The sequence below is a fragment of the Rhinoderma darwinii genome, chromosome 6 (genome assembly GCF_050947455.1).
Source record: "Rhinoderma darwinii isolate aRhiDar2 chromosome 6, aRhiDar2.hap1, whole genome shotgun sequence".
Lineage (NCBI taxonomy): Eukaryota > Metazoa > Chordata > Amphibia > Anura > Rhinodermatidae > Rhinoderma > Rhinoderma darwinii.
In genome coordinates this window covers 135,839,962-135,867,368 of record NC_134692.1, presented here as the reverse complement: position 1 = coordinate 135,867,368, position 27,407 = coordinate 135,839,962, and the positions used below count along the sequence as shown (strand labels likewise).

The 27,407-nt window shown below is 45.0% G+C and overlaps 2 protein-coding genes across 10 annotated transcripts in view; one reads left to right on the top strand and one right to left on the bottom strand.

The window, feature by feature from the left end:
- The window catches only part of TRAF7 (TNF receptor associated factor 7), a 31,359-nt gene extending 14,303 nt beyond the window's left edge, over positions 1-17,056 (top strand). For 6 of the 8 annotated variants that reach the window (XM_075830543.1, XM_075830549.1, XM_075830541.1 and 3 more), the window contains exons 3-21: positions 71-128; positions 307-398; positions 1,496-1,612; positions 2,041-2,133; positions 4,797-4,830; positions 5,227-5,410; positions 6,032-6,166; positions 6,358-6,575; positions 7,662-7,735; positions 7,818-7,866; positions 7,962-8,089; positions 8,171-8,253; positions 8,799-8,838; positions 8,927-9,043; positions 9,277-9,399; positions 9,666-9,785; positions 10,366-10,497; positions 11,807-11,926; positions 14,094-17,056. In XM_075830543.1, the coding sequence (XP_075686658.1) occupies positions 71-128; positions 307-398; positions 1,496-1,612; positions 2,041-2,133; positions 4,797-4,830; positions 5,227-5,410; positions 6,032-6,166; positions 6,358-6,575; positions 7,662-7,735; positions 7,818-7,866; positions 7,962-8,089; positions 8,171-8,253; positions 8,799-8,838; positions 8,927-9,043; positions 9,277-9,399; positions 9,666-9,785; positions 10,366-10,497; positions 11,807-11,926; positions 14,094-14,108 (1,932 nt within the window). In that variant the 3' untranslated portion in view covers positions 14,109-17,056. Of the gene's footprint in view, positions 1-44; positions 129-306; positions 399-1,495; positions 1,613-2,040; positions 2,134-4,796; positions 4,831-5,226; positions 5,411-6,031; positions 6,167-6,357; positions 6,576-7,661; positions 7,736-7,817; positions 7,867-7,961; positions 8,090-8,170; positions 8,254-8,798; positions 8,839-8,926; positions 9,044-9,276; positions 9,400-9,665; positions 9,786-10,365; positions 10,498-11,806; positions 11,927-14,093 lie in introns of all 8 variants that reach the window. The other 2 variants (XM_075830548.1, XM_075830544.1) reach the window with 1 other exon arrangement.
- Positions 17,057-19,205: 2,149 nt separating this feature from the next.
- CASKIN1 (CASK interacting protein 1) overlaps positions 19,206-27,407 on the bottom strand; it is a 133,830-nt gene continuing 125,628 nt past the window's right edge. For both annotated transcript variants that reach the window (XM_075830539.1, XM_075830540.1), the window contains 3 exons: positions 25,007-27,037; positions 22,939-23,323; positions 19,206-22,659 (listed from right to left, as the gene is read on the bottom strand). In XM_075830539.1, the coding sequence (XP_075686654.1) occupies positions 22,560-22,659; positions 22,939-23,323; positions 25,007-27,037 (2,516 nt within the window). In that variant the 3' untranslated portion in view covers positions 19,206-22,559. The remainder of the gene's footprint in view (positions 22,660-22,938; positions 23,324-25,006; positions 27,038-27,407) is intronic.

Sequence of the window (27,407 nt, the reverse complement as noted above, 5' to 3'; positions counted from 1 at the left end):
CATATTCTCATCCCGTTGCCCCATCTCCTTTCATCTCTCATCAGCCAACGAGTTTTCACGTTTTTCCTAGACCAGAATGGAAACCACGTTCGGCCCGGCATTCACAGCCGTGACCACCATTACTAAAGGTAATGCCGAGAATCTCCGTCATACTCTATATTTGTGGCTTTTTGTAGGATGTTCCTATCTGCATCTCGTTTCTCTTTGGTTTTTCTTACTGTTACAATATTTTTTTATGGATAATAATACAAAAATAGACCAAATCTGCGTCCGCGTTATTAAAGGGGCAATGTGTTTTATATACAGCTGACGGTACAAACACATTCAAGCAGCATCGCAGGACGCCCTCCTCATCCAGCACTTTAACCTTCTCCCCGCGAGATGAAGATGATGTCATGGTAAGTAGCGATCTAAACCTCTTGAGCGGGTACAGAGGGTCGGTGGGGTTAGAAATGATCAAGTATAGTATATACGGCCTCGTCAGTATTGGCGGGACGTTGGACTTAAGTTATTTCTATGTAAACCGCTTCATAAATTTTTTTAACATTTCCACGCAATATTTCTCAGCCTGCCGGATAAAGCGCTGTTCTGGGATTTTACTACACCTGCCAATAGTCTGCGGGGTCCCGGGAGCCTGTATGATGACATGACGTCTATAGTGACGTGGCTCGCGTGCTGACATATAGTTGGTTCGAGCCATATCTGACTGCCATGTTGTTGCTAGAAGTCCCAGAATGCAATGCAGTATACAGACTAAGAGCCTGCTGCCAATATAGTGGGCATGCCATCTGCTTTTATGGAGTCCATTATTCTGGAATGACCGTCCTATAACTGAGCTCAGATATTATAGGAATGTATTAGCATGGGGGTGACCAGCACAGTCCACATATAAGAATCACAACACAATATCGGTCATCACGGCCACAGCAACCTGACCACACAGGGGTTAAAACAAGCTGGCACCATCCCAGTGGGAATATCATTCCTAATATATATTCCCCGTTCGACTCCCCCCCCCACACTGCCTCCGTGTATCCCCCTCCTTCCCGAGCCTCCTCACATCTCCAGCAGGAAGCAGCCAAGCTGACTGAATTCAATAGGAGGAAGTGTGTTCATATATATCACCGCAGCACTGCCAGGACTGAGACTGGACTGCGGAGCCGCCACTGATCTGTAGGGTGTTCGGAGTCTCACTTGTACTGGGAGTCTTTGGAGCAATGCGGGCACAACGTACTCGTGGGCAAATGCGGCTGGCGCCTTGAGATCGACTCAGATTCCAACTACCCGCTAGAAAGACCCTCCACCTAATACTTAATAAAATGTGAGCCGCATAGAGCAGGCCGAGGATGGACTGAGGGTCACGGGTGGATCATGGAGCTCCTCAGGACATAGACCCGTCCAGCGTGACGTATGGACATTGAACTGGATCGTTTGCTCATGGTTGAATCAAGCGTCATTATTTCATCTCCATCCCTTGGGTTTCTTCTCTTTGTAGCCGCCAATTAGCAGCTCCCGGCGCTCAGACTCCGTCATATCTGTGCGCTCCTTGCACTCCGAGTCCAACATGCCCCTGCGCTCCACCTTCTCACTCCATGAAGAAGAGGAAGAACCGGTAAGCGGAAAATCTTAACAAGATCTGTAAGTAGTCGGGCGCTGGCTTGTCTTTCGTGTTGTGTCCTGGAACGCTGCGTCTTGTATAATGTAGAGAATTCGTACATCAGATCCTACTGCGAGGTGCAGCACCCCCACTCCAGGGGACAGTAACGCCATCACTTACTGAGCTCTACTGACCGCTGGGTCTCACGCTGATATCTAGAATGAAGGGCCGGGGCTGCTGGGATAACAACTTTATCTTCCGGCCGCTCCGTTCGGATTTTTCTTGAGGCCGCGCGGTCAGTAGCCTTATTGCCAATTCTATAGCCAGTAGATATAATTATATAATAGTCGGTCACGTGACCAGCGTGTGTTGATGACCGCAGGAAGTCTCATCATGTGGAGGTCGCGTTGTTTTGGTCACACCTGTTCTCTGTGTTAATACAGGACCCCCTGGTGTTCGCAGAGCAGCCCTCCGTGAAGCTTTGCTGCCAGCTCTGCTGCAGTGTATTTAAAGACCCTGTTATTACCACGTGTGGGGTAAGTGACCAAGTCTAAAATATTACAAATATCTTAACGGGGTCGTCCAGTCTTGTGTTAATACAGTCTGTTTATTGTATAATGTTGGGCAACTTTCTAATATACTTTGTATTCCTGTGTTCCACACTTTTCAAGATCTCAAGCTTGATGTCAGAGAATGGAAACGTCCTGCTCATACAGCTGTTTGTTACAATGTATCAGTGTAAGTAAGAGCTCTGAGTCAGGACAGGAAGGAGATTTGTGTTGCTGCTAACAGAGAATTGCCTAGACTGATACATTGGAACAAGCCTGTCAGCTTTATGAAGTACCTGGGTAAACGAGAATGCTTGCATTCCCTGACTGCAAGCAGAGATCTTGCAAGTGGTCTCAACATTAGTTAAGAACTTTACCTTCCCCTCCCGGCCCTCTGGTAGTGGCCGTATCCCATAGAGGAGACAGTTACCGCTTCCATTTTCCAAAGCGCCCCCTGTAAAATGAGAGCAGGAATTTGATTGGTTGATTCGGGTATCGGGTGCACTTGACCCTGGCACCAGTTTTGATAAAGCACCGCACTGACGGTTTCCCTCTAGGGGAACCTAAGCACCGGGGGGGGGGGTATAGTCTGCAGAGCATTCACACCTCTCAGTGCTGCTAATATCTGTGGAATAATATATAATACATCTGCTGATGGACACGGCTTTTGGCAGCGTCGAGGTAGCGGACGGCCGTGTGTTGTTTGGCAGGCGGCAGGGCTTCTTGGCTGGACGTGGCTCTGCGCACCTGTAGCTACATTCATCTTTCACATCTGTTCCCAATGCCTGATGTCTGCTGGGAAAATTGCAAAAGGGATTTCTCATCTAGTGACCCCTCAAATCTAGAGGAAATGATGTGTGCGCTGGTAAAGGAAGCTCTACCTGCTTTATCATCACTATCTATCTATCTATCTATCTATCTATCTATCTATCTATCTATCTATCTATCTATCTATCTATCTATCTCTCATATCTATCTATCTATCTCATATCTATCTATCCTCCTATCTATCTATCTATCTATCTATCTATCTATCTATCTATCTATCTATCTATCTATCTATCATCTATCGTATATCTATCTCCAAACCTAAAGTGTTCAGCTTGGAAAGGTTCAGCATCGTTCTAACAGGAGCTCCAAAAAAACGTAAGTCAGGAAATGATGTCAATATCTTGTCTCATCCCCCTGAGAAGGTCACACATGATCCCCCGTCGCCTAGCAACTCATCCACAAAACACGGACGGCATACAGACCTCTCACGGACGGCATACAGACCTCTCACGGACGGCATACAGACCTCTCACGGACGGCATACAGACCTCTCACGGAAGGCATACAGACCTCTCACGGACGGCATACAGACCTCTCACGGACGGCATCTGTGTGCCGTTTATGGTTTTCACGTCACATTACACTTTTAAACAAGACCGGAACCGCAAACACACACAGGAATAGGACCTACTCTGAGTTTTGCGGCCCGGTCCCATGGCCCCCACATGGATCCGTGAAAAACACGCTAGTGTGCATGTGGCCGTAGAAATGAATGGGTCAAAAAAAACTTATAGCAGAGTGACAAAACTACCAGTGGTGTGCATGTAGCCTACAGGTTAGTGTCTATTTAATGGCTCCGCTTTGTAATTCCTCTCATAAAGTAAAGCTTAGATTGTCACTGATCACAGAATTAGATCAGCGTTCAGCCCTCCCCAGAAACCTACAAGCACCCCCGGCCCAGTCATGGAAAGTCCTGCAGCAGGAAGCGCTCGGTTTCTTGCCCAGCATTGCTTAAGATCCGGCACCCAGCACGGTTGTGCTCTTCAGGAAGGGGGCAGGGAACCTGCATTATCTCAGGCCACGGCTCAGGGGACCTATAGAGGCCTCCGGCCAGAAATCACAGTGAAAGTACATGAGTAATTTATCCTGAACAGTCAGCGCCAAGACGTAACTTCCTGAGAATCTAGAAGTGACAGCAGGAAGGAGAGTCACACTGAATGTCAGGGCCGAACACCCGCAGACGACAGCACCGAAATACAGATCCAAAAGCAGAAGAATTATTAAGGAACGTTGAGAAACACCGCAATATAGTGTCAGACTTGAGAGAGATTGCACAGGGTTTAACCTTACAGTAATATTGCTTTAATCCGGCATCCAATAGTCCAGAAATTCCTATAATCTGCCGTATAATCTAATAATTCAGAAGCCAATAATAACACGACTGATTAAAAATAAAGGGATAGGAGCGTATATTATGTTTGAATTTTACTTTTGAGCTTTATTCCTGGAGGGTCTGTATCTCTTAACCTTTTTTATGACCATCCGATTATCCAGATTATTTGATAATCCAAGTCCGGTTCATTATGGAGAGATGACGGCCGCTAGACTTGCATTATTCTGTCATCTTTTGCAGAAAGCTTTATCCTTTCTCTGTCTCTTTATTAAACCACTAGGTGGCGCTGCTGATAATACATTTATTAGTTGATGCTATAAATATATAGGTTAATCTATTATTACCTCCTCAATATGGATTATATAACGACAATGGAGTGGAGAATGAATTGATAAAAGATGCAGCGCCCCAGCGACCCGCTATAAAGTACAATATAGGTCAGTGAATGTATGGATCGTTGCTGACTCTCGTCTCCTCTGCTCCGCAGCATACGTTTTGCAGGAGGTGCGCCTTAACATCAGGTAGGTAGAGGCTTCTCTTCTGTTACTAGATTATGTTCTTTTCATGTATTGTGGAGATTTTCGTGTTTGGGTGTGAAGCCTGCACATTGCATATAATAAGGGCGGACTCAAATATTCATTACTTTGCTGCTTTGAATGGGCGGGGATGATCAGGGCAGTAGTTCTTTTCATAATTTGCAATATTATCTGTGCCGGGTCCCCGTTGGACCAGAGCCCAGACACGATTGCTGTCATTTCATTTAGTTCACCTACTTTCATCCATGTTAACACCTCTTGAAGGAATCCATACAGTAAATGTGCTCGTTGGCGCCGCTTGTCTCAGTTCTGTGATATCCTTTTGTATGTTTTTCTGTGCTGAGGTTTAATCCCATTTCCTCAATTCTCTCTTCCTACCAGAAAAGTGCCCAGTGGATAATGCCAAATTAACGGTGGTGGTGAATAACATCGCCGTCGCGGAACAGATAGGAGAACTTTTTATTCATTGTAAATACGGCTGCCGCCCCTGCGCCAACGGGAAGCCAATAACGTATGAAGTGGATCCCCACGGCTGCCCCTTTACCATTAAACTAAGTGCCAGAAAGTAAGTATTCTGTTACGAGGTGGGATTAGTGGGGTCTGGCTGCTGAAACCCCACCGTTTCCAAGAACGAGGGAATCCCATTATTGGTGTAGAGGCGGTCGTGTCTATACTTCAACCTTACATGTGCAGGCACCAAGGAGAACGGCAAAAGAAATCCCCTCATTCTCCGGATCAGTGGGGGTCCTGCTGCTGATCCGTTCTTTATATATCATATAACTCAAAGGGGTTTTTCGAGAGTAAAACATTGATGGCCTGTTCATCAGCAGAATAAAGGGGCCGCTGTACCTGTCTGAACAATGAATGGACAACGATGCTTCCGGGGTTCGGACCCCCACCGAATATTGATGACCTTGTTAAAAACCCTTTAATATTTGGAGGACCCAACCAACATTGACATAGGGATCGCTGCATATATATTGTTGGACTGGGATAGGAGATCTGCGATCCTCAGTTTTGAGACTACAATTATTCAGCTTGTCGGTGACTTGACATGCTGGGTGTTGTAGTTGTCTGTTACCGGACAATCTGCCGTACATGTATCTCACTTAGTGTTTTAGAACTTCATGTGTCAGTCTGGCACTAGGGTACTTGTCCCTCACCTCTGCTTATTTTCTTGTCACAGGGACCATGAAGGCAGTTGTGATTATCGGCCGGTGCGTTGTCCTAATAATCCGAGCTGCCCTCCGTTGCTGAAAATGAACCTGGAAGCCCACCTCAAGGAGTGCGAACACATAAAGTGTCCTCATTCAAAGTATGGGTATGTTCAGCTCCAGGGGTCAAGTAGCTTAATCTACGTAGAAGCTGCTGCAGAGTATATACACTTTACCCCCCCCCCCCCCCCCAATGTATAAAGTGTCAGTCTATAGGTAATGAGTATTGACTTATGTCTGCTCTATAGCATTCGACTTATGTGATGGAAGTGACGACCTTCTTCCTTGTAACATCCAGGTGCACGTTCATCGGAAACCAGGACACGTATGAAACACATCTAGAGACTTGTAAGTTTGAGGGTCTCAAGGAATTTCTCCAGCAGACGGATGACCGATTCCATGAAATGCAAGTGGCCATGACACAGAAGGACCAGGAGATCGCCTTCCTCCGCTCCATGTTGGGAAAACTCTCAGAGAAGATCGATCAGCTGGAGAAGAATCTGGAGCTTAAGTTTGGTAGGAGATGTCTAAGTCTGTTTTACAACATATGTCTACAATCAAGGGCCCTTTAGCTGCTGCAAAACAGTCTGTCAGAGCATATTGGGAGTTGTAGTTTCACAGCAGCTGAAGTCACCAGGTGGGCTAGAATATAAGTATTGAAAGATAATATCCTATGATACAAACCAGATGCACACAACCATTCAGTACTCGGGCTAAGCTGTATCTGTTGTCTAGTGTCCTCTATTATCAGTCATTTCAGGTTGGAGAGAGGCTGACTGTAAGGCCCTGTTCACACAGAGTTTTTTGCAGGCGGAAAAATCAGAATTTTGAGGCCGATTTTGACCTGCCTGCACACTGTTTGCTGCGTTTTTCGGCCGCGACTATTGAGCGCCGCGGGCAAAAAACGCAATGAAAATCGCTCTCTGCCTCCCATTGATGTCAATGGGAGGTCAGAGACGGAAACGCCCGAATATAGGGCACGACACTTTGGCAAAACGCCTCAGCCTCCCATTGAAATCAATGGGAGGCGTTTTTTGGCGCGGTTTCCGCATCAAAAACATTTCCAAAATACTCAGTGTGAACATACCATTACTGTGTTGCTCAATGGGATAAGTGACAGAATGTCAAGAAAAATACCTGCCCCCTCAGCTCAATGAGGGATCAGGTGACAGCTGCCCATAGAAGTTTATAGACAGGGGAGGTGGAAACAGGAGCAGACTGAGGGAAAGGCAGAGAGATGCTGCTGCAGCTCATAGTAAGTGTTCTATGTCACCCCAGTGCTGGATTCTCAGCTACACTGCTTATTACTGATGTATAATGTCCTCCATGCTGCTGCAGCTTCTGTATATATGATAGAGATCGGAGAGCAGGATTCTCTGTATTCCGTGTATAGGAGACATGATAGCGGTTAGGCTCCGCCCACTAGCTCAGAGAAAATGTGGAATTAAAGATAGTCTGCAGAGGAGAAAACTGCTAAATGCAGAATACAAGTCATGTAATAGTGTAATTCCTCATGCGCACACATGTGAGAGCTTATTCTGAGACCGCAGGTGCACTTTGAACTTTCCCTCCCGAACTGAACCTCATTTTTCCTTTTTATAGACGTTTTAGATGAGAACCAAAGCAAGCTGAGCGAGGACTTGATGGAGTTCCGTAGAGATGCCTCAATGTTGAATGTGAGCTGATCGTACATTAGAAAGTAAGTACCCCTCTGTCGTCCTGTACGTCCCCTCTGACCGCGTCCCCTCTGTGTTACAGGATGAACTCTCCCACATCAACGCTCGGCTGAACATGGGAATACTTGGCTGTAAGTAGCCGTGGATGACAATGCTGGACTGTCAATAACCTGTTGGTTCTCTGGCAGCGTCACCGCTGACTGTCTGTTCTTTTCCCCATCTGCAGCCTATGACCCCCAGCAGATATTTAAGTGTAAGGGTACTTTTGTGGGGCACCAAGGCCCAGTGTGGTGTTTATGTGTCTACTCCATAGGAGATCTTCTGTTTAGTGGCTCTTCGGACAAAACTATAAAGGTAAGAGCCGTTTCCATGCTGGATATATATATATTGTCCCGGTTCCTCTATCACCGTACTGACACTGGCTTCTCCTTCTAGGTATGGGACACCTGTACAACTTACAAGTGCCAAAAGACACTGGAGGGGCATGATGGTATTGTACTGGCCCTGTGTATTCAAGGGTGAGCCCCCCAACTACTGCATAGCATCATTGCGGTTGGTTTTGTGACATTATTAGTTGACGCATCTGAGATCAGATCGTTAAAGGGACAATCCCTTTTTCTTAGGAGGTTCCCCCAATGATTAGCTGATGACGAGTTCTCCTGCTTCAGGGACTCCTAGTGATGAGCTGGAATCTATGGGGGAACCTAGCAGCAAGTGTTCAACTATCCTGCAGCGCCCCAACTGGGGAAATTAAAGTATTGACTAGTGCCCATAGAAATAAACGGTGTGAGGCATGGAGGGTCCGGGTCCCCCAGAGCTAGAGAGTCTCTTTGTAGCCACTCTCTGCTCTAGATCTGAGGATCCTGAACAGGAGACCCCCCCTCTATTATTAATATTGCAGCCTGTATTCTGAGTATTTGATACACGGCATGTCTTGTGGTGACCCTGAGCTGCAGGCCGTATTAGATGTGACCCGCTCAGTGTTATCCCAGCACATAAGTCACTTCTATCCATTCGTATTGAGTCTATGTAATGAAATATTCCTTGTTTCCGTCTTCTGCAGGAGTAAGTTATACAGCGGCTCAGCGGACTGCACCATCATTGTGAGTATATTCTCGTCGGCTCGTTCCCCAGTCACACGGACAGAATGATTCATTATAATCCCGCTACAGTGAGTGTCTCTGCTTTCAGGTGTGGGACATCCCAACGCTCATGAAAGTCAACACCATCCGAGCGCATGACAACCCGGTGTGCACTTTAGTGTCGTCGCACAACATCTTCTTCAGCGGGTCCCTCAAAGCCATCAAGGTTTGTGCTCATCCCTGTGTTTTTTTTTTTACAATTTTCCTGTGTTGTAGAGTCTGATATATTTATATATTATTTCTCATAGACCATTAGACCGATCGCTAGAAAGATGTTAAATATTAACCATTTATTTCCTGCAGTGGTCAGAAAAGTGGCCTGTAGTACAGCAGTGGGTAGATCTTCATTATGTCCAGAATTAACACCATAGTTGACCACGTTTCTTCTTATCTGTGCAGGTTTGGGACATTGTGGGTACGGATTTAAAGCTGAAGAAGGAGCTGACCGGCCTCAACCACTGGGTCCGTGCTCTTGTGGCCTCACAAAACTACTTGTACAGTGGATCCTACCAGACCATAAAGGTGAGAGATTCCTACATAGGACGTACGATGGTGAGAGCAAAGTCAGAAACACTCCGACATTAAAGGAACACTCTGGGTAAAACGAATACAATGTGTTATGCCTTGTACAGGACATGAGGGGGCGGAGCATGACACAGGGATTCCAAGAACACTGAGAGAATCCCGGTGTCATGCTCCGCCCCTCAGGCCTTGCAATAGACACATCACCGTATGTAAGGAAGACATAAATAATGCCGACTTAAGAACATTTGTGTCGTCATTGTCAGATATGGGACATCAGAAGCTTGGAATGTGTCCACGTCCTGCAGACGTCTGGTGGAAGCGTTTACTCTATCGCTGTCACCAACCACCACATAGTGTGCGGGACGTATGAAAATCTCATCCACGTAAGTAGGAATCTTCATTTACAAAAACGACATCAACATAAATGTAAAGTATTCTATAGGGTAGTGATCTCCAACATGTGGTTCCCCGGGTGCAGACTTGTCAGGGCCTGCTGGGAGTTGTAGTTGTGCAACAGCTGGAGAGGCACAGATTGGAGATTGTGGATATTGGGGGAACTGCTCAAATAGCAACTCCCTAATACAATATTTAAATTCCAGTAATTGAGATCTCATTCCCGGCTGACAGATACACAAGGAAACCCCCGCAGATTCCCCCTGCAGCTCTCGCTCCGGCGCTGCATTACATTATTTATGAAATTTGCTGTTCCAGCCGAAGTACCTGAGTACTTAGTGCAGCGATGATATTCAGAGCCCACCAGTAACTACCAGTACAGCCTCCAGCGCTATGACAGCTCTGCTATACGTAATACTTTATAAAACATAATTCAATAAATATTCAGCCGTCTTTATGGACTTGGAAATCTCTCAGACCACAAGATTACCACAGGTTTGATTTTTGCTCGTTCGTCCACGTCCATGTTTTTACTTCTATGTTACCGGTTATTGCTCTTCTCTATTCTAGGTGTGGGACATTGAATCCAAGGAACAAGTTCGTACATTAACTGGACACGTGGGGACCGTGTACGCTTTGGCCGTCATCTCCACCCCCGACCAAACCAAGGTTTTCAGTGCCTCATATGACAGGTCCTTACGGGTAGGTGACTCCTTTATTTATAAACCTTCTTATTCATTTCCTAATCCTGATTCTGTGGGGAGATAAGTGGTGCCGTTAGTGCTGCCCATCACTGGAAAAACCTTCGAATCAGGCAAGAAAAATATAAGCCCTGATGTTGGGGGAGGGTCTGACAGCCCCTATAGACATTACATTGTGGAATTTGCTAACAAATATTTAGTGTCTTGTTTAACCCGTTAGTGACCGCCCCATAGTGTTTTTACGGCGGCCACTAACGGGCTTTCTTCCGATGCAATAGCCATTTTACGGCGCTGCATCAGAATAAATAAACAGAGCTGGGAGCTGTCAAATCTCCCTGCTCTCCGCTGCCAGATGTAGCGGAGATCTCACCCGTTTAACCCCTCAGATGCGGCACTCAATAGCGAGCGCCGCATCGGAGTTGTTTTGGAGAGAAGGAGGGAGCTCCCTCTCATCCCACTGACACCGGGGGATACGATCGCCGAGTGTCTGTGTCTCCCATGGCAGCCGGGGGCCTAAAAAGGCCCCCAGGTCTGCCTGTAATGAATGCCTGCTAGAGGCATGTCCTAGCAGATACACGGACAGTCAGTAATACACTGCAGTACAGAAGTATTGCAGTGTATTATAAATGCGATCGGATGATCGCATATTAAAGTCCTCTAGTGGGACTAGTAAAAAAGTGGCAAAAAGTGAAAAAAAAAAAAAATGAAAAACCCACTTTTCCCCTTACAAAATGCTTTATTATTAACAAACAAAATAAAGTAAACAGTTACACATATTTGGTATCGCCGCGTCCGTAACGACCCCGACTATAAATCTATTACATAATTTAACCCGCACGGTGAACGCCGTAAGAAATTAAAAAAAAAAAACCCTGCAAAAATTGCTGTTTTCTTTGAATCCAGCCCTAAAAAAAAATGTGATAAAAAGTGATCAAAAAGTCGCATCTACTCCAAAACGGTACCAATAAAAACTAGAAGTCGTCCCGCAAAAAAAAAAAGCCCTCACACAACTGCATCGGCGGAACAATAAAAAAAAGTTACGGCTCTTCAAATATGGAGACACAAAAACAAATAATTTTGAAAAAAAAGCGTTTTCACTGTGTAAAAGTAGTAAAACACACAAAAACTATACAAATTTGGTATCGTTGTAACAACCCGCTGAATAAAGTTATTGTGATATTTATACCACACGGTAAACGGCGTAGATTTAGGATGCAAAAAAGTGTGGTAAAATGTCTGTTTTTTTTCTATTTCCACTTGTGTGTGGTGAATGTATCTTGTGTATGACTCTCATCCTCTTATTCATGCAGGTCTGGAGTATGGATAACATGATTTGCACACAGACATTGCTGAGACATCAGGGCAGTGTGACTGCATTGGCCGTATCCCGGGGGCGTCTGTTTTCGGGTGCCGTGGACAGTACAGTAAAGGTAAGGTAACTAGGTGGCATCATTACATACACACAATGCCATCACAACTGCAGTGTATTACTGTAGATCTTCTTAAGGGGGTAGTCCTGTTTGGGCAACAGTTTTGCTATTCATATGTCCCCCCACAATGGGCTGTTATCAGTGGTGCTCAATGTTCTTTCCTAGAGGAAATGAGCCGTCACAGAACATTCCCATTGAATTTAGTCGGCTAATTATATAAAGGGATGTGCTTTATCCTCCGTAGCAAGATACACTCATTGCAGTACCCCTCTGACGGAGCTGTGGGGGGTCTTCCCACTTTGGTAATCTTACCTTAAAATGCCTAAACCCCTTCCCACATTATTAGGTAAAGTTTCCTTTTCCGCATCACAATGTACATGATGATCTCCCAGGGCACAGAAGCTGTGAGTAATCACACAGGCACGTACGTTGTGATTAACAGCCACCCTCCAGCACGAACGGCCGGGATTGGTGGAAATTCTGATCCCGGCCGTTTTAGGGCCTGTGCACATGACGCTTTTTTTCTTCCGTTGGAGGTATTGAATCAGGAGAAGTGCCGACGTATACCTCCGCCAGAAGATAGCAGATGTTCACCCGAACTCCTCAGTCAGGAGGACTACTGGAAGCGCTGTGCCCGGGGAAGCATCTGACATCTCTGTCCATATATAGACAGTGATGTCAGGGGCATCTCCAGTCCCGGAGTTCCCAGCCAGAACGCTACAGATACTCTGGTCGAGTACTTCGTAGTTAAAAGCCTCTTGACGTCTCTGTCCAGTTAGTCAGGGTCTAACTGATACTCTTCCTGGGGACTCCAGCCCTGGGGAAGAACCCAGAAGTATATGTTTGACGTATACCTCTAACGAATGCCATATAGTGCCATCAGCAATACATAGGCTCCCATGTGAAGAAAAAAAAAAAGGTATACCGCATGGAATATGTTTTTTGCAGGCTCCCCACAGGATGGAATAGAGTAGTTTACTACATTATTCCATCCTCAAGGAAAAAAAAAAAAAGATATACCAACATGTACCAGCCCAACTAAGGCTGAAATTACACTTTTGCTCTCCGTTGGGCTAATGGAGTCATATGGACACGTTAACTGTGTAAGTCGAGATCTTTCCCGACATACAGGCTAAACGTAGGGCAAAAATGTTATGTGAACAGCCAATAACCCCTTAAGGCTGGGTTCACACGACCTATTTTCAGACGTAAACGAGGCATATTATGCCTCGTTTTACGTCTGAAAATAGGGCTGCAATACGTCGGCAAACATCTGCCCATTCATTTGAATGGGTTTGCCGACGTACTGTGCAGACAACCTGTCATTTAAGCGTCGTCGTTTGACAGCTGTCAAACAACGACGCGTAAATGGACTGCCTCGGCAAAGAAGTGCAGGGCACTTCTTTGCCACGTAATTTGAGCTATTCTTCATTGAACTCAATGAAGCACAGCTCAAGATTTACGAGCGTCTCAGACGGCTCGCAAAATGCGAGGAGGAGCATTTACGTGTGAAACGAGGCAGCTGTTTTCTCTTGAAAACAGTCTGCCTTTTCACACGTAAATGACAGCTAGCGTGTGAACATACCCTAAAGAGGATCTGTCACTAGTTTAGTAATGCCCTATCTCCTAGTTATTCTAATAGGCGCCGTCACACTGATAATATTAGTGAAAATTGCGTCCCAAAACGCTTTTTGTATTTTAATTTATGAGCTTTTTTCTAAATATGCAAATGAGGCTATACTAGGCAAGTGGGCGGTAACAGCAGCGATTCTCCGGAGGTGGAGCCTCCTCACATCCTCTGACGCTGTCCTATCAGCATGAAGCTGCTTCACACAGTGTGAGAGACTGAGGCTGGGGGGAAGGGGATCTACCTTTTTATGCATTCTCTATGCTACCATATAGTTACCTGAAAATTATACCTAAACAACACCTGTAATAGCTACGTAGCCATAAAATAAAGATGCAAGGAGACAAAAACGAAAAAATTCTCATGGTTCTTAAGGCCGATAATGGTTCGGTCATGGGTTAACCCTATTCGTTTGGGATAGACACTATTGTTTCTCCACTGCTGGCCCAATTATAAATGGTGTTTAGTCGGTGACTACTGCTCATGATGGTTTTACTACATTGATTGACATTCACTCACTTATTCTTCTGGTCTTCCTAGGTCTGGACCTGCTAATTGAGACTAAACTCCTCCAGTTACAGCCTCTTCCTGGGCCGCTGCCAAGTTTTCTCTGCCAGCCTTCCATACGTTGCCACGGACATTTGACTTTTAATAAGATTACGGAAAAGATTTGGGAGACGGTCTTGGCACCTGGACCCCATGTTCTCCTCCTGCTGGATCATTCTCTCCTAGTTCAGGCCTCAGGCACCACAATGATACTGGAACTGAAACCAACCGTTCACCGGGAAAAGGCACCCGAACTGTGCCCAGTGTTCCCTCCAAGCCGGGCAGGAAATTATAGCGATGAAGGCAAAATACTGCGGGATCATGAATAGTCTGTGTTATGATCATGGCTCAAACGAGGATTAAAATTAATTGTCTTACTCCAATGTGGGTTGTTCGAAAGGAGCGATGGCTGAGCCAAGTCAGTACTCTGCCCCTGCTCAGTACGAGGCCACTTCTCATTCACACCCCATATAGTCTCTCTTCATCCTGACATTCTCCTCCCCTGATCTACCTGCGCAGCGTGCCCAATGTGACTGCGGTAAAACGCTGCTGGGGACAGGACACCGTCCTTATCAATAAGATTATATTCATTGTTATATACACTTTACATTGAAACGTTCCTTCCTCTACAAGTCCATGTCCCAGTCAGAACATCATAAGTTTTTTGGCACTGCAAGGCCTTGTTCAGACAGCAGAGTTTTTGTGGTGAAATCCGCAGCAAATTCCGCCTTCCATTCATTTCAATGAGAGGCAGACGCTGCTTTTATTTTTTTCAACTAGCGGACAAAAGAAGTGTCCTGCCGACCGTACCCACCAAGCAAAATCCGCCGTGTGAACATACCCTTAGGCTATGTTCACACGGGGCAGAGTGGATGAGATTTGAACAAATCTCATCCACACACAGCCCAAAAAATGTTTATAAATTGACCTTTAAATTGTTTAGAATAACTTAAAAGAAAAAAAAAAGCCAATACTTACCCCTGCGTGTTGTCCTAGCGACGCGTCTATTCTCCGTGCAGTCCGGCCTCCTGGGATGGCGTTTCATCCCATGTGCTTGCTGCAGCCAATCACAGGCTGCAGTGTCATCCCAAGAGGTCTATAGCCACGCCAGTAAAGGGAAGTTTTGTTTTGTTTTTAGAAGAAGGGTTTTCCGCAGCGATATTCCGCCCCAAAAAAAATCTGCACCACAATTTGGTGCAATTTTTCGTCCGGAATCCCCTGCGAGTTCTAGGATGGATACACTGCGTAGTTTAATGCAACGGCTCTGCCCTGTGTGAACATACCCTAAGGACAGATTTTTATCACTCGCTACAAAACAAAAGTCTAGGTTCATCTGGCCAATTCAGATCCTAAATTCAGTGTAAGCATTCCTTAGCAGACCCCTAGGTGGCGCTATTCTCACCGCTGCTGCTTGTCTGTAGCACTTTCCTCCACAGGGGGTATAAATGCTTGTCTTCTACTTCCTGCTCTATATATCATCCGTATACTGCCGCAGATGTACATGCGTTATACATTATAGTGCTGGGAATTATGGGCAGCACATGACACAAGCATCTATGCCATGCTGAGGAAAAAGGTGCCAGGCAGGATTCAGATTGCTGTTGGATTTAATCAATAGTGGGACCCCACAGCAGTACCAGTTTGAGGGGAGGCGTTGCTCCCCGATACTTTTCACTGAAAATTTAATTTTCTGTTATGCTCAGGGACTTCAATTTCAGGGGGACAGTACAAGTCATTTAGCAATCCCTTCATGATCCCCATTAATAAATGCAAATGTGTGGCGCTGCAGTGACCTCACGTAATACTCTGTCTCCTTCCCCTTTAAGGCGCAGTTTCATCTATTTATCTGTATGTAATCCAGCAAATCGCAATCCTCATCCTGCAGTCTCCCCGGGTCTTATACCTGGGCTGGGAGAGCGTCACTTCTGTATGGGGTAAAGGACGTGACTTTGGCTATGACCCCGGGGTAGTCAAGTGTTTTATATCTGCCCCCTACATGGTCGGAGTTGCTCCTTATATAACAATGTGATACGCTATGACCTCTAGTCGTTTTCAGATCTCGCTCGGCGGTTGATCTTATAATGGCGCGGCGCAGCATCACAATAACATGGAGTCAGACAGAGAACAAGAGCTTTTCTTTGTGTCCATAGTATGTGATCTGTTCTGGGTCCGGTCCTGTACGGTATATTCTGTAGAAATTTATTTAATTAGAGGATCGACCTTCCAGCTTCTGTAGAACTAGCTGGCAGCATGCTGGGACTTGTAGTACCTCCGGTCTAGCAGTCCACCCTTGTAAAGGGGGGACAACACTTTTTTTTTTTTGTCACGTGTTTTTATATACAACGTATTAGTGCACAGCGTACTCTGTATAGGTCGTCCACTAGTGATTATATACTGTGCACACGCTCATTACTGTACATACTGTAGATTTGTATCATTATTTTAAATGGCGCTAGACGAGGGTGGTTCGTAAATCTACTTCACCCCGCTGGGTGGATCAGGCTAAGAAAATCTTAAGGGGCATTTTCCACCCAAATGTTAAAAAAAAAAAGACACCAGCAAATAAAAGTCCTTAAATTGTTACAAATTCTCCAGCTCTATATTAGTTATAGCCGTTCCTGGAAAAGCTCGGCGACAATCTGGCTGGAATCACAGGGGTTGTCACCCAGCTCTCCCAGACTCCAACACCAAGAGCTTCACAATAACATGGGAGCAGAACTACAGATCAGGAGTCGGGGAAAGCTGTGTGGGTCTAACATGATTCCATATTATCACCCAGCTTTCCCAGAAAACGACTCAAGGACTTCTATCTCCTGGTGAGTTTTTTTTTTTTAATTAAAGGGGCGTCCTCACTTCTCATCACTATTCACCCCTGTGTAAGCGCAGGGAATCTGGATGATTGTACTAATGGTGCATTTCCACCTGTCTATGTGACCTCCCAGCAGCGACCCCCCCCCCCCCCCCCCCCCCCCAGGTACGCCTCACCAGTCACATCCCGGCTTCACTCTTAATCTCCTTTTTCTACAGTTTTTAAATATTGTATTATAGTATCAGCGATTCTTCATTTCCAATAAAACTGTAATGAAGGTGAGCCCGTGTTATCTGCGTCATTTATACTGTGACGTTTCTATTCTCCATTCTGTACACTGATCCTTATGGGATTATAGGTGGGTAGTCTGCTGGGTAGTCCTGCCACCTGGAGTCATAGGCCTGATCAATAAGGGCCAATATCTGAGTTTCTATGTCAACCCCCCTATGTATATAGATGTCAGCCCCAGGACAGGATAAATGAATCATGAAATGTACATATTCTGTCCTTAGAGCCGCTATATTTTATGGGCTGTCTCTGGTATTAGTGAACGGGACTGAGCTGTAATACCAGACCCAGCCCATGGACCAGAGTGGCGGGGGTCCTGCGTAACGGGAAAAAAAGGATGTGCTTTTTTTTTGTTATACAGAGCCTTGCACGTACTTTGTCCACAAAAAGCACTGTGTATGTATATATATATTTATATATATATATATATATATATATAGGCAAACCTGCAAGAAGTATATGTAAACACTACATTTCTATACAGACAGCGCCCCCTTGTGTTTGCCGTTGACGCAGATGTGAACAGAACATGAGGCATTTAAGTAAGAATCATTTTTAGAAAAGCCTTTCTATATTTTTTTTTTTTCCATCAAAGCAAAGGACCCCATTATAAGATCATCTGGTACCGATGGTATCAGTTGTGGCTGGTCACAATTAGGCCAAGCTATCTGAAGACGTGTTCATCATGGAGTTCACGAGGAGCTGTATAAATCCGTCTCCAGTACGTTTCTCAGCTCCCCCTAGTGGTGGCTGCAGGTAGACCGAAGTTTATCATTGGGAGGGATGTGAAGCTCTGTAATGGCGCTCCAACCTCTAAAGATATAATCAGTTTTCTGATACAGAGCTCCAAATTCCCTCCTTCCCCTCACACAGCAATGAAACGTGGATATATTTATATTTTTAAAAAAAACAACAAAAAACAATTCTATATTTCTGTCATGGCGCCACTTACCTCTCTGTCTCACGCTGTTCATACCAAAGATATTGAGGTTCATAACATCAACCTGTCAAAAGAGGAAAGTGTCGCAGGTACGTCCGATCACAGCGCTTCCAATGTGCTCTATAGTAACTTCTTGGGTCAGATTTACAAAGTCAAATTGCATCAAAAATCTGGTGCACGGATTTACTGTGTTTTAGACACTTTTTGGGCCTCACTAGACCGTTTTGTAGACGGTCTATGAAAGACGGCCAAGTGGAGTCCTAAAACGTGCCAGATTTGTTAAATGGTGTGCGTCACAATTTTGGTGCAAAATACTGGTTTAATGTAAGCCAACCAAGAGGGCATAATCCATAGAAATAAGTCTAACATGTCTATAAAGATGCACCAAATAGATTAGGCAGCAGGCACCTGTGTGATAAATTTGGCGCATCTATTGCCAGTCTCCTCTAGGTTTATGTTGTCTGCCGCATTGTGTCATTCCCCCCCCCCCCCCCCCCCAAAAATAATAATTCTGATACGTATCAACTTAGTAATTTGTTATTTACAGCAAAAATGGCACACAGGCGTTTACTAGAGGATTCGCTTGTGTCATCCGGGCTCCTCTGCAGTTGTGGCATGTCATAATTATTGCATCCTCTAGCCACCACTAGGGGGAACTCATTGCATACAGCGCTATACAGCTCCCCTTGAGTTCAGTACAAATATGTAATGAGTGCCCCCTAGTGGTGGATTCATGTAGCCAGAATGATATCATTTATCAAGTTAAAAAAAATTAAATAAAATACGCGTTCCCCTATACAGATATCATGAAACTAATCAGCACCCATTCACTACCGCATGTGGGCGTGATTTTGGCATGTATTCAGTAGATGCTTTACCCCCTCCCCCACAGTGCTGATCACAACCATCATACACCACTCCCATGTAATACTTCAATATAAGTGTGTGATTATCAGAGGCCGGAAAACTTCCTGCTAGATCCATTAAGACTTTCCCAGAATCCTCTGTTCTCGTGTGTCGGGCATATAAAACGATATAAAATCACACACCTACCAAAATAAAAAAGGAATTAACAAAAACAATTTTTATTTTCTCAGACGTATCGATACGGCGTCACAGATCACAAATAAAATGCAATAGTCATTAACCGTAAAAGCACAGCACTGTAGGGAAAGCACCAAGATGCATAGCGGTCACAGGACGGGGATACAGTACAGATTTCTTCCATAACTTAATCATAAAAATATATATATATTATATATATATGTTATATATGTATCCATCATGTAGACCTTTAATGAATAGTTTATTTTCTCGCTGCCGTCTTAATAAATACATTTCTTTAACACTTTATGCATTTGAATAGTCAATTTTAAATGTTTGTATTTTTCTGTAATAGTTGTATCATTTGTTTTCCAGCAGTGAAGGGGTTAGTTAGTGTTACGTCCGCGGAAAAAGAAGAATAAATTAATCAAATGAACTTAGGCATGGTAAAAGAGAGACGGATCGTATTCACCAGATCACTAGAAAACCCTCAATCTGACAACCTTATATTTCACATTTACGCCCCACCCCCGCATCTGCCCACACAAGACAAGACAGATATACTATGGCACAGATTCAATGGCATCCGATGGTGGTTGGGAACCTGCGGCATGCTGGGAATGTTATCTGGTACTGCAGCACTGAGCGGTGATCGCCCGCCTCACTCCCTACACCGTCACCGCTGGCAGGAAACTACAGTCTGCGGGACTTGCCGATTCTGAGGGCGACTGCGGAAAAATGATATTTTACGTACACAAAATGAATGGAGTAGAATTTAGAACAAAATGACGTCACCGGTGATATTTGTGGCACAGAACGCTACAATGTGCGACTAACAGGTTTCCGTGCTCCAAAAATCAAACAAAATTGCCTTGTGTATCACAGAATGAGATTTATGTCCCGAAATGTTATTCTGTATCACAAACGTTATAAAACGGAACGGGATGCGTGTTATATAAAATATTGGCAAAGGCGCCGTTTTTTTTTTATACGATCATTTTGTGTTTCGTTTATCATTTTATAGTACTTTGACGCAGACTTTTATTTTGTGACACAGAATGAACCCACCGGTCACAAATGTAAATTCTGACTCCATTCCAGTGTTTTGTGCCGACAGAATTATTTTTTTTACTACAAAAAAAAAGCAACATTTACAAATGTCTTTCCTTAGTCGCGCGCTTTTGGGGGTGTTTTGGTGTAAACGCTCTTTAAAATGTAGTATTGGGTAGAACGTGAAACATTACCCAGATCTTACAGTCCCAATATGAGACTAGAGCTGCAGACTGACAAAGCCGCCATCATATGTTATCAATGCCCCTCCCCTATGACGTAAAGTATATACACAAGTGCCCGGCGCGGAGGGGTGGATTTATATAGGCCGGTTGTGCCTTCCTTAGGAAAAAAGACATATCATTTTATTGAGAAAAACTGCGCTTGTTGCTTATTGCAACCAATCAGAGACCATGTTACATATCTCCAGTTCAGGTGAAGATTAAGCGGATTTCTGATTGGTTACCCCAGGACCACGTTTTCTCAGAGACCGGTTTAATAAATGGGGCTGAATATTTTTTTTTAAACTTTGGTTCTTATATAAATCGGATTAAGACGTCGCCCTCTCTTTATCCAGTACAGAACCCCATGTGTAATATCTACCAGCACCGGCCCCTCACCCTCATAATAACAATAATATGGACGCAAGGCACACCCCAACCAATCAAAGATCTCTATATACACATAAATTATGAAAAATAGGCAAAAAATATAAAAACTAAATTCAGCCGATGTCCGAGGTTTGTGCTATTCTATATTCTCCATGATTCCGGATATTAGGATTTGGGAGGGTATTCTGTAGATTTTGTGTATTTTCAGGCTACCGGACGCAACAATTTTTGAAAAAATATAGACCCAAAAAATTTCACAAATGAACCTCCTCTCCTGAAATAGAAATTCTGTGCTTTCAAATGGTTCAATTCTCATTAGTTGCTGGCAGGTTCGGAGACTGGACCTTGGAATTTGGGCTTTACCATCGTCAAGTCCTTTTTTCGGTTTGCTCCATCCACAGATGGGAAGAAAATCTCAAGACAGTCAGTAAAAAGTGGAGGTGCCATTGTGGTTGTACTTTTGCTGCAGGATCCATTAATCTTTGTATTCCTGGTCCCCTGAATCCCAAAAATACTTATAATTTTTTTGATAGATAACGGATCATTTTGTAAAATATTTTCTATATAACGGAAGTAAATATTATTTTGAGGGGTTAAGCCTTATTTAGTTGATATAATAAATATGCAATAAAAGGATGTAAAAAATATACCTTGTGATCCCAAGTAATTCCTCTCAAGTCTATCCACCTGAGATATCATGGTTCCAATTTCTCAATATAACTTTTCAGAGAGGTGAAACTATTTATAGGAAGTAATACACTGTGGATGTTATACCTCTCCTGGCCTCCAGGAGGCAGAAGACAACTATGAAATGTTCTAGGCAGGGAGTCGTATGTTTGTTGTGAGCGTGGTTCAAATGCTCCGCTATTAAGCTCAATGGGTGATTCATGGAGATGGTGGGGGTAATGAATGGGTAGCGAGAGGGCATGATGTACTGCCAGCTGACTGCTGGGTTACTGCAATTCAATCTAGTCTTAGGGGGGCACTTGTCGCTGAGTATAGTGCCAGCGCGCTATTGGGATATCGTTTAGTTGATCAAACTTCGGACAAGGACCCGGCGTTGGCCTTGGTATCTGGGTTTATTCATCCGCACATTCTTTTTTTGGGGCTTCTGAAGTGTCACCAGCAGAGGGTGCTATAATCTCCTTTTGACAGCCATTAATTGTCCTTATGGATGAAGATGAGAAAACGTTTATATCCATGTCTCACACTGAATGGTAACCGCAATCTTAACAAGACAAAAACAAGAAATACAAAAAAAAAAGGGAAGATTTCAGCATAAGTTATGGGTCTGACGTCCAGTTGGCGATGGGCTGCGTGCTGTTTCGCTGCTGAAAATGAACCCTTAGTGCTTTGAACATCAGCAGGATACTGTCTAACAACACAATGTAGTCCTCTCCGTCCAGGTTGTCACTGGGCTCTGTGCTGCAATGCATTCCGGAACTTTTCTTGATGCTAGGACTGCCAAAGCCATAGCCGTTGCCGCCTCCCGTTTGACTTAGGCCTCCCCCTCCCCAAACTGCCCCTTAAAGACTGAGCACAATCCTGAGGTATTCGGCTTTACTTGTTTGTGCTAAGGTTAGACGTGTGTTCTGAGACCAGAGAACAGCGATCGAAAGGGCCCTATGAGGAGGCCGGTGGTCAGTACAGGACCCAGCAAGGGAATCGGAGGCAATGAGCAGTCAGTAGGCCCTCGCCTTGAGGAGAGTGCAGCAGCTTCATTCCAACATGGCGTCCAGCTGGTCTGCAAGGTCGTCGAACATGCTGCCTATGTCATCCAGAATACTGACTGTACTCTTCTCCTCTACGGATGAGCTACTGGAGAGGGAAGGAAAAGCAGAACATCAGAGATTCGGCTAAACGGGGCCACAACCATAAATCTGAGCCAAATATATCATGGACCTGAGCTTCTTCAGTGATTGGTCAAAACAAAAATGACGCAAATTACTGTAAGCTTCTGTCCAAGGTATTGTGATGACGACCCCCCCCCCCCCCAAATGTTGGCTTGGTATGGCCCACTCACGCCTGTATTAAGGCCCTACCATGTTCTTACACCCCATTTGGAGGGACATCAGATGTATATAGACCCTCACTCACTCTTTTTGTGCGTCCTCCTGCTTGATCTTCTCCTCCACAGCTTGCAGAGCCGCAGCCAGTGAAGCGCTGGTTTCCTCCAATTTCTGCTGCGCGGCTTCACTGCCCCCTCCCTCTATGGAAGAGCTGGTGATGGACAATCTGGGGGGTTTGATGGGAACCTGTAGAGGGTGACCCGGAGTCAGGGGCTTAGCAGGGCTGGAACACAGGGACGGGGGAGTGCTGGAAGGTTTGATGTTGTTTGGTTGCTTTACAGGAGACGGGGCCGGAGTTGAGCTTGCACTAGAGGATTGAATGATCGCATGGGGTTTGATGGGTTTAGGAGCTGTTGGGGGAGGGGTAGGTTTGGGGGAGACGGGTGGAGGTGTTCCCATTACCTTCCTTACTTCTGAAATACAATAAAAAGATGGATGTTAGAGGATCTCCAGGATTTGATGTGGTATTATTCACCTCCATCATCAGAATAAAAAGGAAATTCCATATCTTGGGACAGTTTAGATCTACATATAATTACATGAAGTTTTGTTCTCCAGTCACCTCCACAGCTAAATTTGCAGTGCATTCTGGGAACTCAGATGATGTTTATCCAAATAAGGCGGCAGAGCTAAAAGGCCGCGTGACTGTCCGGCGAGTGAATAGAAACAAGCAGCAACCAGCAGAATTCTGGAATCAACTTTGGATGTGAATGGAGAAGAAAAAAATTATATAACTCAAGATCAGTACAAATTAAGCAAAACAAAGTCTCTGCCTAGTTACCAATATAGAATTTTTGCATTGTATACATGAAACCTAGATAGAAGCCCCCTCCCCCCCCCCCCGGTCCCTTATTTCAGTCTTACTCCCCAAGTAGCTGACATATATAGGCATCTCTCAGCACCCAGTTTGACTATTTTACAGGTCCAGACATAGAAATCTGCATGGTCTGGGCCACAACACAATACGAGGAAATGAGCATCATCCACCCAACGCAGCCCCCATGGCGGTCCCCCATAATTAGACATCTCACAAGTCCCATTATTTCTATGAGTGCGCACATTTGACATAATCCGATTAATAGCTTCTCATCAACCTGAGAGGATTAATATCAGCCAAGTGAAAACTGCAAACGCACATTGTATATTTAATTCCATTATTCATGACACTTCGGGTAATCTTCTCTCTCTAAGATGACGGAGGGGAAGGGAAATGGCGCTGCATCAGAGTAATAGATAAAGCCGGTGTGCCGGAAAGAATGGGAAAGTGAATATTTCCACGAGTGTGAATAGAAGCTCAATGACTATCACTATTACTGGCCAGTCTAGTCTATTAAACAGCGCCACCATCTTTTACCGCACTTTAGGATTCATCCACATCCCCCAAAAAATTATTGTATTGCTTCAATGCATCTAAAATGAATAAATGAAGCAACTTCGCAAATAATCTTAAATAAAACTATTGTTTTGGGCCTACAGCTCCTTTGCAGGCCTAGGTGTCTCCATGGTAACAGACTACAAACAAACCCTGTGCAGTCTGATCCTGCAGTCATATTGCCTTTCATCCGTCCTCCAAGTTTTTAGAAGATACTGAATTTCTTTTAGTAAGAAGTAGGAAGCAGATGGTGGGGACTTCAGGATCAGACTACACAAGGGTTTGTTTGTAGTTTGCACAGCAGCTGTAGAGACAAACCGATAGATTTTTCAATCAAGATTTTTTACAAGATAGCTTTATTTTTTTATTTTCAGATGCATTGGAATAAAGAAATATTGGTTCAAAAATGGACCTTCCTTTTAAGCCTATTAGATGGGTTACCCACCAATATCATGAAAAAAGGGATCTCGATTCCCTGTAAAGCTCCTAACTTGGTGATGCTCATAGATTCACACCAGTTGGTATCTCCGACCCATATTACTAAAACACTAGGACACTATGTCGGACTTTCACCAATATTATATATCCTAACACAGATTTACCTTTGAACAGACCCTACCACTAGTTGCCCTATTACCGCTGAACTAAAATGTGTGATTTCACCAAGTTTACAATTAAAGCATTTGTTATTGTAAAAAAGTTTGTATCATAGGTCTCTCTTTACCTCCTCCGTGGCCCATGACTTGAGTCTTCTTTGTGGGAGTGGATGGTGTCTTTCCAGAAGGATGAATAATGGTGGGTTTTGGTGATACAGGTGGCTTAATACTGCGTTCTGGCGTCTGCACTGTGTGTTCTGAGCTGTCCTGTCGACCCACACTCATCTCCGAAACAGGACGGCGTCTTATTGTGCCCATTCCATTTTGATACACAACCAAAGGCTCTGCCCCTCCACCACCATCCTTGTCTCGGGGCTTTGGCCTGCGCTTGACTGTGTCTGATTCTGTCAGTAAGAACTTCATATCTGCAGGATGATGGCCCTGTCTGGCTTTCCCTCTGCGCTTAAGTGTCACACTGGACTCAACAGAGGCCAAGTCTGAATGTCTGACATGTTCTGCTGTCGGAGAGCCTGCCAGTTCCGTCCTTGAAGGCCGTGGACGGTGTTTAACAGTCTGCTTGCGCTCTTCTGCAAAAGGAATTACATCAGAGGGACTGCGGGGGGAGTCAGGAGGCCTTGAGGCCTCTTGGCGTTCTCTTCGAGCTGCAGACACTAGCCCGGTTACCGGTCCACTGATGGTCCTCCGACGATTAACTACCTCGCCCTCCAGTCCAATGGCTTCACGGTGCTTGACACCTGCCACGGTACCTGGAAGTCGGTGAAGTTCAGGGCTGGCTGGATGAGGCAGGAGATGAGTGCAAAACCCATCAGACCCTCTTGGTCTCGGTCCACATATTGCCCTTGGTCCCCCACCAATGGATGATAGTTCTAGCATAGCGGCAATGCTCTTAACACTACCGGCACTTCCTGTGTCCACTATGCCACCAAAGTCACTGGCTCTCCGTTGTTCTCTATAGCCCTCTCCAGTTGCATCATCAGCAGATAAACCATCACCGAGGTTGGTTCCAGAGATGGCAGAGCTAGAGCGCTTTGGTGGTGGTGGTGGGGGTCCTTTTTTCCTAGGACGCACTGCAAAGGATTGACTGCGATTAACGTTCTTGTCAATCCCAGCTTGTGATCTTACAGAGTGGCTCCTACCTACTCTTCTCTGTCCTGTACCATATAGACCCCCATCAATAACCAACAGTTCTTCTTTCTCTCCATCAGAACCTGCATATCGATTCAAACTATGTGCTCGCTTCTTGGGACGTCCGTGGTTTCCTCTTTCTCCCTCCTGAGCATCTTCATCATCATCATCATCATCTCCATCGCTACCTGCCGGTGGAAGGCATAAAACTGGAACGGACACTGGCAACACAGGCACTGCCTGTGCCAAGTGAGAAGGGGTTCCTTCACCCTCAATCGGCTGTGGAAGAACATAAGCAAAACCTCTATGGGTGGGAGACTGAGGCATGGAGCGAGGAGACATGGGTCGGTCTGAAGGTGGAAGAAGCTGAGGAGTTGGCTTCACTTTGGCGGTTGCTTGTGGGGTATTAACAGATTGCGGTGATGATGGGGTTCCCTTCGTTGGAGTTTGTGGTGGGGTATATGAAGGAGGGAATGACTGTCGAGGCTTCCCTGGAACTGGTGGAACACTAGCCCTTTTTATTGAATGCCCTTGCTTGAGGGGCCTGGATTCTCGGGTCACATCTTCTCTCTTCACTTCTTCTGTCAAGTATTCCTGGCTCTTAGACATAGTAGTGCTAGGCCCTTTGCTCCCATCGCCTAAGAGTTCCTGGGAACTGCTGATGTGTCTAGCTCGACCACTTAGACTACCTTCATGGTGAAGCCTTGCTCCAGAGGGTCCTCTGTAAGAACCTTCTCTGTGGTGCGGTGCATGATTCATTTGCTTTTCAGAGCCATCTGGAGTGTCACTAGTCATGGCTGCTTGCAACTCATCACTGAGCTCACTGTCCTGGAAGGTCTTCATTTTTGGGGACTGACACTCTGCACTGTCAGGTGGAGGAGAATCGATAGACATTGAATCCACGTTCTTCTGCGGTGGTCTTCTTCTCATGCTGCCTGAATCAAACTTACCATACTCCGACCTCTGGATCTCAACCAGTTTCTTTACGGCCAACATCAACTTTTTTTGGTGACCTTAAATTGAGAAAACAGAAAAAGACATCGAGTGGTTGATATTTCCATACTCTAAAATGGAAGAAAGTCTGGAACACAGACAAGGGACTGCGCAAAAGAATACAGTAGGGATGCTAGTATATGTTCACGAGTATACAAGGAGATTGAAGCCACTGAACATCGTCCAACCGGTTGTCCAGGATTAGGAAAACACGGCTGCCGTCTTATAGAAACAGCGCTACCCCTGTTTACAGCTTGTGTGTGGTATTGCAGCTCAGCCCTATTTACTTCAATGGAACGGAGCTGCAATACCAGACACAACACAGGTGTGGTACTGTTATTGGGTGGAAAGCAGCCATGTTTTTTTGTTTTTTTTTAATCCCCTTTAACC